The sequence below is a fragment of the Castor canadensis genome, chromosome 12 (assembly GCF_047511655.1).
Source record: "Castor canadensis chromosome 12, mCasCan1.hap1v2, whole genome shotgun sequence".
Lineage (NCBI taxonomy): Eukaryota > Metazoa > Chordata > Mammalia > Rodentia > Castoridae > Castor > Castor canadensis.
The window spans coordinates 89,475,854-89,485,950 of NC_133397.1; the positions used below are offsets into that span (position 1 = coordinate 89,475,854).

The 10,097-nt window shown below is 38.0% G+C and overlaps 1 protein-coding gene across 3 annotated transcripts in view; it reads left to right on the top strand.

Moving 5' to 3' along the window:
* Positions 1-4,038, top strand: part of Slc9a2 (solute carrier family 9 member A2) — an 80,525-nt gene extending 76,487 nt beyond the window's left edge. For all 3 annotated transcript variants that reach the window (XM_074050454.1, XM_074050455.1, XM_074050456.1), the window contains exons 11-12: positions 578-668; positions 2,456-4,038. In XM_074050454.1, coding sequence (XP_073906555.1) covers positions 578-668; positions 2,456-2,826 — 462 coding nt within the window. In that variant the 3' untranslated portion in view covers positions 2,827-4,038. The remainder of the gene's footprint in view (positions 1-577; positions 669-2,455) is intronic.
* Positions 4,039-10,097: the final 6,059 nt, after the last annotated feature.

Consider the following 10,097-nt stretch of genomic DNA (forward strand, 5'->3'; position numbering starts at 1 on the left):
TTACCATCACATTTTTAATGAGATTCTGTACTGGGTCATCAGAGATCAAAATTATGTGTGAATGAGATTTATCTTTTTTACATGTAAAATGTAAGTGTTCATTAAAAGTGAATTATAAAAACTAAAGACTATCATTTGAATGCCACTAAATTAACTTTTGAAATACTTTTCAAGATTTATTAAAGTAAATAAAACTTAAATATGCTACATTTTTAACACCTTTCTTCCTCTGTCTGTCTATCCGTCCATCACTCTACCTAACCTGATATATATTCTATATTGTCTCTCTATATATGTATTCGAAGTCTTTCTAAGGGACTTTATTCTTTAAGAAGAACCAGTGTTTTCATATCTTGCTTCTAATGGTCCCTCTTATTTTTATTTTTCTTAGTACCAATCTCCATTAGGTTTTGGAAGGGACTTGGATATTTCAGTTACAATTGCTTGTCAGAAAATAACTTTGGAATGAAGCACTACAATTGTATTTTAAGACCAAGTTTTGCCAAAAAAAATCAATTTCTAATATACAACTGATACCCTTTATGTAATCTGAGTACATTTTCTATCTCTTTTACAGGCTTCTACTTCCACCTCCCGATATTTATCTTTACCTAAAAATACAAAGCTTCCAGAAAAGCTACAAAAGAAAAAGAATATTTCTAATGCAGGTAATGAATATAACTGGAGTGAAAAGAAACCTTTTAGATTTATTTACTAGTGCTTTAAAAATAAATTTTCTTGTTATTTTTCTTTACTAGGGATGAGTTGAATATCTTGGAAATTTAAAATAATAACAGGGTGTCTTTTTTTAAATCATTGCAACCTTTTTGAATGGCTTCCTATGAAGATTATAAATTATCTAATTGCTTATTTTCCATAACATTTCTTTAACATAGCAAAATTAAATATTGCTACCATGGGGCTACTGAGAAGGAAAATATACAGTTGTAATTCTGAAATGTGTAAAAATGTACAGTTCTGTAGTAATTCTAGTATATTTTCATAGATACCATATATTTTACTTGAGTGTAGTTACTAAAGCTTTTCCCCAAGGTCTAATATTTCTTTGTTTGATGGTAATTTTCATGTAGATACCAAGCTATTTTCTGTGAATCCCAAAACCATGTTAGGATACAGTTATTAACATGTGGATGGGGTAGAGCAATAATTAAAACCCCTTTGCTCCCCCCCACCTTTTTAATTAAATTAACCAACATGAAAAAGTCTTAAGGATTGCTGGTGGTAATGAAGGAAAATGTAAGAAATAAGAAGGGCAGGCAGGGGACGATAAGACAGCTGCAAATATTCAAAATCATGGCCTGTCTTGTCGCTGTATGTCCAGAAACATGTTCTCTGTTCCCAGGAATCTCAACTCCTGGGCAAGTGGCCCATCCCTCCTGCTGTCCTCCCCACTGAACTCCAGCATCTGAATCTGACTCTTACCATGCTTCCTCCCTTTGTTTAGGATGTGTTCATTGGGGTTTTATTCCTTCCATGGAAATATAAAGGAACTCAGCAATGCTGTATATGCAATTCTAGGCCAAGGAAAGAACCTAAACAGCAATAGGTGATGACCAGACTGCTTACTGTGTAACAGACTCAGAGCTAAGCTCCTCTGGGAACATTCCTGCAGGGAAGCTGAGGGCACAGTCACCACTGCCAGAGGGTCTCAGTTTGAATTCCAGGCCCACTACTTAATAAAACCTCTTCAAAAATTGTTTTTGAATGTACTGGGGATTGAACTCAGGGCTTTGTGCTTGCTAGGCAGGTGCTCTACCATGAGCTACATCACAAATGTTTTTGCTTAAAACCCTTGTTCCTTCCTATTATTGCTTATACTCTCTCTTCAACAAAATTAGAGATAAGGGCAAAATAGTTTCTGCCAGGTATCAAGGGGGTGGGGAGGAGAGGAAGGGGGCGGAGTGGGTGGTAAGGGAGGGGGTGGGGGCAGGAGGGAGAAATGACCCAAGCGTTGTATGCACATATGAATAATAAAACAATAAAAAATGTTTTTGCTTTACTTTGTTTTTAGATAGGGTCTCACGCTTTTTCCTTGGCCAGCCTCACACTGCAACCCTCCTACCTGTCTTCCATGTAGCTAGGATTACAGGTGTGCACCACTTGCCTGGCCTTAATAATACCTCTTGAACTTAGTTACCCCATCTCTAAAATGGGTGATTGTGAGGATTAAATAAGATAATGTATTTTAAAGTGCTTGGCACACAGAAAAGTCTTCAAAACTAGCAGGAATCCCCCCTTGTGGACATGTATGCTCCCAGGGGTGACACAAGGAATGAAAAGTTGCTCAGCTGGAGTTTTTAGAGTGAGCCCTCTCACTTCCCATCTCTCCAGGACTCTGGGGAGAGTTGCCTGACCCCCTGAGGTACTGAAGTCATTTGTAACACCTCCTCTCGGACACCCTTGTCCACATTGTCCTTCTTTTTCTCTGTGACAGATAGCAGCAGCAGTGACTCAGACCCAGATGCTGGGACCACCGTGCTCAATTTGCAATCCCGATCTAGGCGCTTCTTGCCAGAACAATTCAGCAAGAAAGCTCCCCAGGCCTATAAAATGGAATGGAAGAATGAGGTGAACGTTGATTCTGGCCGAGGGCATCTCAGCAATCCCCCAGCATCCTGTAGCAAAGAGGGAGGTACCCAGACACCAGGTGTACTGCAAGAGCCCCTTCTCTCCAAAGACAGGTTTGGCAGGGGGAGGGAAGATAGTCTGACTGAAGATGTCCCACCCAGGCCCCCACCAAGGCTGGTCCGGAGAGCATCAGAACCTGGAAACCGGAAAGCCCGATTTGGGGGTGAGAAATCCTAATGAAAATGGCCAAAGCAGACTTGGGGTGACTGACACAGTGCTGCTGTGGTTTGTTACTTCAAAACCTGATGCCATCATGGACTCCATTTTAAACCCTGTCTGTCTAAATACTTTCTTTGGGTGGTAGTCAAGCCACTGATTTATGGGATGAGTGCTTATCCCAAGAAGAGGAAAATCAAAGAAAGGAAGTCCTACAAAACGTCTTTGTGACTCCTTGCTAGCAACGGTATTCTTTGCAGGCCTTAAGAAAAAAAAGTGCCTTTAATGAACTTGAATGACAGAACTTGAAAATTTTAACATAACTTTGTTGGTGAAAATTTTAATATATTACATATATGCCTCAAATTTTATTTATGAAAAAAAAAGTGTATATCTGTGGTAATCAGTTTTTAAGTGAATGGCACTGAAAGTGCTGAGAACATCTTTCCAAGGGTGAAGGTCAGTTTCTAAAGGGTAGGTCCTGAGCTTAGGGTAGGGGTGTTTTCCTATCCTGAGCTGACAGACCAGATGGTAAAGGAAGAACAGAACCCAAAACAGAGACATCTCCTGACTCAAACTGGGAACACAATCAGAATTTGTAGGCAGATGAAGTGGCCTAGTGTGCAGATTAGAGGTTATCATACATCTCTTAATTTGTTCCTTAATTTGTGTTTGGTGATGACATAAAAGCTCCATCTCCCCATTTTAGATGGTGCAAAGAGAAAGACTGTCCATGCCTTACAGCGTGTGACAGATTTGGTGACAGCTTTTGTGTGGTCCCAACCTTGAGGGCCTTTTGTGGCCCATGGGGAGAGAGGGCAGCACCCACATCAACTGGTTGGGGGTTTATATCGTGCAATAATGGGAGGAGGAGGCAGTTGATTCCTCTCATGGTGTCTATGACCACCTGCTTTAATAGACATTCTAGAACTTTGAGTCCAGGTGGAAGGAAGTCTCCAAGAAGACATGGATGGAAGTTTCTATAAACAGTATTCCAATGTTTAACAAATCAGTGAGATTTTGGGTTTTGACTCGTGTTTGGGAAGCACTTTGGAGAATGTGGACATCCTATTTTTTGCACTAGTCTGTAATTTGTTACCTCTTCACTTTCAATAATGTAGCAACTGAAATTCAGCATCTAAAATCGGCTTCTATTCATTGGAGTACTTTTTAGAAGTACAGCAGAAAGAAAAGAGATGGGACATAATCATTAAAGATTCATATTTAAATCTATGCCTCTTAAATCGTACATTTCATTGCTTGTCATTTTTTTCTGAATAATTCCTCTTCAAAATGTGCTGGTACAAAACTCTAAATTTCTAGGTTTAGATACGAAGCCACTCTAGTAGTTCCCTGGTTTCACATTGGAAACTTTTCATGAAGAGCAAAGGACATGAGTAGTATTCTTGGGGATGAACACAAATGAATTAGACAAAAAAGCCAATCCTCAGCATGTTCTTTTCTGCCCCATCAATGTGGAGAAGTAAATCTTTCTTTCTAACATTCTAATATCTTGGAATATTGCTAGACACTTGGCATGAGGTGGGAAGGACACACAGGTACAAGTTCAGAAGACACCATTTCTTTCCCTAGCAATCCTATACTTATCAGTGGAAAGCAGCATAGAACACAGTTGGAAAAGTACAAGCTTAGGACTCTGTGCCAAAAATCTCAATTTAAAATGGAAATATTTATATCAATATATATATATATATATATATATATATACAAAGAGATTTAAACTGACATAGACTTTTATTATAGAAGTATAATTCATCCAGGAGATGTGAGGTACATTTTTAAGAATGTAAAGAGTGAGTTTTCAGGGGGCTGGAGGAGTGGCTGAAGTGGTAGAGCACCTAGCAAGTGTAAGGCTCTGAGTTCAAAGCCCAGTACTGCCAAAAAAAATAATAAGTTTTCAAAATATTTATTATTTATGACATCTGGAAAGGAAGGTAGAAGTTGAAAATGACTTAAATTTCCTGTTTTTTTATATTAATTAGTATTATAAGGGGTTTACTGTTCAGGAACAGAAGGAGAAAACATGAAATTTTTGTAGCACTTCTTGATAAGCAGGTAGACCAGATTCAGCTTTCCTTAGGTAAAAGTCACATAAAGAATTTGAATGCATTGTATGTATTTCTGAAAAGGAACACCTAAGTCATTTTAACTTATTATCAGTATAATTTTTTCTTAGTTTTTGAGTAGCAAAGGCAAATACAAATAAATGTGATTTTAGTCTTTATACTTAATTCTTTTGGTAATTATTAATCAATCACTATGGAAAGTGACAATTGGAGGTGGACCCCTTTAAATACCATAACCACCTATACTTCTGTAGTGTAGAGAGCCCCTATCCTTCATATATGACTCCTTTAGTTTAAAAAAAAAACTGATCTAACCAAAGTCCCATCACTTCTATAGAATTTCCATAGATCTTCTGTTTGTTGTAACAGGTTTGATTTGAACTGCCTATAAGTGAATGGTCAGGGATTAATGCTTTATATCTAAAGTGAACAGCTATTAGGAACAGTTTTACTAGGCAGCAAACAATGAGAAATCAGTACCTAACGCCAATACTTTTATTTGTCCCCCAAAGGTCTGGGATGAAATTTCACTCATCATTTTCTGAAGTGGGGGTGTCCTCTTTCACCAGAAAGTGGGTAAAAGTGGGTGCTTATTTATAAAATGGAAATAGAAGCATGGTCATCACATGCCTCAGCAAATCTTGCATTTGTTACACTGTCTACAAATTGTGTTTATGCCAAAATGACATTTTACAACCCATTATAAGAACAGTTGTATTTTTGCTAGTGCAAAGTACACACTAGACTTGATTCTCTGAAGGGTGATTAAAGGGATTACTTTGACCCAATGAAGTCGCCGTTGGCATGATCTGCTGAGCCTGAACATAAAAAGACATGAATCCCAGGACTCCCTGATATCAGATAAAGCCTGCAGATATTCAATTCCATTGTATAAAATGGCATACTATTTAGATAGAACACATTTCCCAAACATATTTTTAGTACTTTAGATGACCTAATACAATGTAAATGCTCCTTCAGTAGTATACTGTATTGTTCAGGGGAAAATGACAGGAAAAGAGTCTATAAATGTCCAGTAGACATACATTTTTTTAAACCAATTTTCCATACCAGATTGGTTGAAGCTGTGGATACAGAACCTACAGATATATGGAGGTAGGCTGTACAAGAAACAAGAAAGCTCATGACTTAGAAGAGACTGGTGACCTGAGCTTTTGTTTTGGTTTTCATCACTTTTAGTGCAAATGTACAGCTCATGGCTATTCTAAGGAAAGTGGAAGAGCCTTCTAGTTGCCTGGCACTCACCATAGCTCCTTATCCCCAGCAGATGACACTTTCCTTCAGAATTCCTCATGTCTTCCACTTCATGTGGAGTTGACCTCCTCAGACAGGTTGGCCACTACAGGGCTATGTGGGAGAAACACCCATTCGGGTAGTTTTTGAAAGGTTTGCTCAATGTTGTGCTGGTACCTCATTTAAAAAATCTCTTTTGTTTTTTCTAACTTCATACAATTTTTCGAATACAATTCTATTTTACTACCTCCAAGAATGCTGAATAAATTGTGAGCCAGATCTCTTAGCTGTATGGTCAGATTTGAGTGTTTCTGGATATAATGTTAACCTATCTATTATAGATGGGTTATCACATTTTCAACTTACACAGCACAGGGAACATCTTGGCAGTTCAGGACCTACTTTAAGAACTTTCAGTATGTCATAGAGATCTTATGGGTATCTGATATCCTCACACTACAGGGTGTAGAAATGTTGCCTCATGGGACACCCAGTAGGCGGAATGACAGATATAGCAGTGGTGACTTTTTTGATTTCCCACTTGTGTGATAAAATACTTTGAATGAAATATTCAAAAGTTTTCTCCATTTTTATCAAACTGGATCCTGTCGAGTCATAAGTCTAACTGGTAACTAAATTTCTCATTTAAATGAGGCTCTTTGCATCTAGTATGGTTGACTCTGAATGCCAAATAGGAGTTCTGAATATGTACATTGATAAGGGAAAATTTCCTGTTGCTATGAAAAGTCTTACCAAAGTTTAAATATTAAATCGCTTATAAATAATCACATATGGAAAAAATGATATATCACAGAAAACCAGACTGTCCCAGTATAGTTTTGATTTGAATTTCCCTGATGACTAAGGCTTGGCAAGCATTCTCTTACCACTTGATCCCTACCTCCAGACCTTTGGTGTATATCTATATGCATAAGTACAGTTATCTACCCAGAATGGTGTGCACTTAAAGCTAATGAATTGCTTATTTCTGGAATTTCCTGTTTGATATCTATATTTATATACATATCTATATATCTATAGATATATATTTTTTGAGATAGGGTCTGGCTAACTTTGCCTGGGCTGACAGCAAACCCCTGATTCTCCTGCTCCAACTCCCAAGTAGCTGGGATTAAAGGTCTTATTTGTCCATTTTTTAAATTCCTGGTTTTTTTGGTGCTTAATATTTTAAGTTCTTTGTACATTTTGGATAATAATTTCCTGTCAGATGAATAGATGGTAAAGATTTTCTCCCATTCTATAGGATGCCTCTTCATTCTGTTGTTTTTCTTTTTTGAAAGACCTAAAACTTTGAACTAACTAGAGAAAAACATAGTGGAAACCCTTCAAGATCTAGGCAAAGGTAGTAACTTTCTGATAGGACGCCAATAGCTCAGGAAATAATTGCAAGAACTGACAAATGCAATTGCATCAATTAAAAAGTGCTTATTTTAAATGAAAAGGTAAAAATTCTCAACATTGGTGCCAAAGAACAGTGGTGCTGGCAATGCAGACACAACACAAAGAAGCCAGGAAGTGCTTCCTTTACCTGAAAAGGGGGAAGGTCTCAACTTGAATGCAAAAAAAACCTCATACTGAGGTGGCTGAGAGCAAATCTATCAATGGAAACTGTGAAGGAAAAATAAGTTTATGCTGGTTTTGCTGTCACACCAGAAACTGCAAAAGTTATGGTCACCAGCATGGTAAGTGCTTAGTTAACATGGAAAAAAAGTATTAAATTTATGCATATTTAGGAAAAAATTAGGATATATAGGGTTCAGTACTCTGTGATTTCCAGCATCCTCTGGGGATCTTGGAATGAGTGTATGAACTTATGGTCTGTGGGTGGGGGAGTACTGCAGATTCTTTGTCAAGCTTGAGAAAGGCTTTCTCTACCCATCTTGTAAACAGCAACCACTCAGAAGTATTTGAACTACTTTTTTTTTTATCCTCCACAGTACATGGTTTGCAAAAAAAGGACTTTTATTTACCAAAATGTAGTACAGTTTAAATCTGGCTGTTCAAGCCAGACCCTGATAGTTCACTTTTATGCTGTATAAATGATTAGCAATTAACACTCCCTTCTTAATGTCTATAAAGATCTTATCCCTTCAAGGAAGAACACAAGCTGTTGTGAAGTATCTTTTTTTTCAAAATAAGAATGGGCATCATTGGAATTGGAGAACATCATTCTGAGTGAGGTTAGCTTGGCCCAAAAGACCAAAAATCGTATGTTCTCCCTCACATGTGGACATTAGATCAAGGGCAAACACAACAATGGGATTGGACTTTGAGCACATGATAAAAGCGAGAGCACACAAGGGAGGGGTGAGGATAGGTAAGACACCTAAAAAATTAGCTAGCATTTGTTGCCCTTAATGCAGAGAAACTAAAGCAGATACCTTAAAAGCAACAGAGGCCAATAGGAAAAGGGGACCAGGAACTAGAGAAAAGGTTAGATCAAAAAGAATTAACCTAGAAGGTAACACACACGCACAGGAAATTAATGTGAGTCAACTCCCTGTATAGCTATCTTTATCTCAACCAGCAAAAACCCTTGTTCCTTCCTATTATTGCTTATACTCTCTCTACAACAAAATTAGAAATAAGGGCAAAATAGTTTCTGCTGGGTATGGGGGGGGGAGAGGGAGGGGGCAGAGTGGGTTGTAAGGAAGGGGGTGGGGGCAGGGGGGAGAAATGACCCAAGACTTGTATGCACATATGAATAATAAAATAATTAAAAAAAAACAATGGGCATCATTTATTCATACATTGTTACCATGTATCAACTCAAGAAAATAGAAGTTTTGTTTCGATTATTATTACTTCCATAGAATGCTATCTAAAAAGTGTTATGTGAGTGGATGATCTGGGGAAAAAGGAAGCTATAAAGTAAGAATTGTATTAAAACATATTTGTGCATCTGTGTCATTAGAAATAAATTACACTGTGAAAAGATGTAATTAAAGCTACTCTACTGATCAGTATAAATTTCAGATTGTGTATGTATATATATATATACACATACACACACATATATATATATTTGCTATTAGTATAATGGTCATACAAGCCAAAGGCTTAACTATGAATCTGTTTTAGCATACTGGAGATTAAATTTTTCAAGTCCTAATTAAATTAGGACTTTAAGTTAAATATATATTGGGATACAATAATGACTTCCAAAAATATAATTTATTAGACTACTACTTAATTATAATTTAAAGGGATTTTATTATTGAGAAAAATTATCATGTAACATAAGTTCATCAGGAAAAAACAGGACTGATTTTAGTCTGCCACCATTTCAAGAAGAGCTGCCTCATTCACCTCCCTGGATAGGTCTGGAGTAAGCTATTTCTGAGACTCCTGAAAGGCTAAGGTGAGGTTAGCATTGGTGGGGGGGAGGGGGTGAAGGGATGTGGGGAACCACCCTGAGGGCTTTTCTATTTTTCTATGCACTCCACCCCAGAAAAATAACTGTTCTCTGGATGCAGCTGCCCAGCCTGGCCCAACATTCACTCCATGTACGTTTTTGCATATGTTACACAAGTGTCCTCAGAAAGAGAGCCCAGCGCTCTCTAAAACATCCTCAGTGTTCCAACCACTGAGTGAGCTCCATAACCACCCACACATGTTCTCTGAAGGTTGAGATGGGACAGGACAGAATGTGCTCTACACTCACCACCAGCTCTCTTAGCTTTTCCCTGAGCTTCAGGCCAGTGCAGGTACTACCAAAGTCCTTCCCAGAATATCCCTGAGCATCCCCTCCTCTCCCTACCTCCCCGATCCCTTTGGCTACTTGTCCCTCAGAGCTCATTTGGATCACTGCACCAAAGTACAGACTGCTTCTATTTCAGTCTTCAAGTCCTCCTTGCTGCACTCAAAGGGATCTTCTCAAAACACAGATGCTTCCATACCACTCTGCCTTGTGAGTTCTTCAGTGGTTTT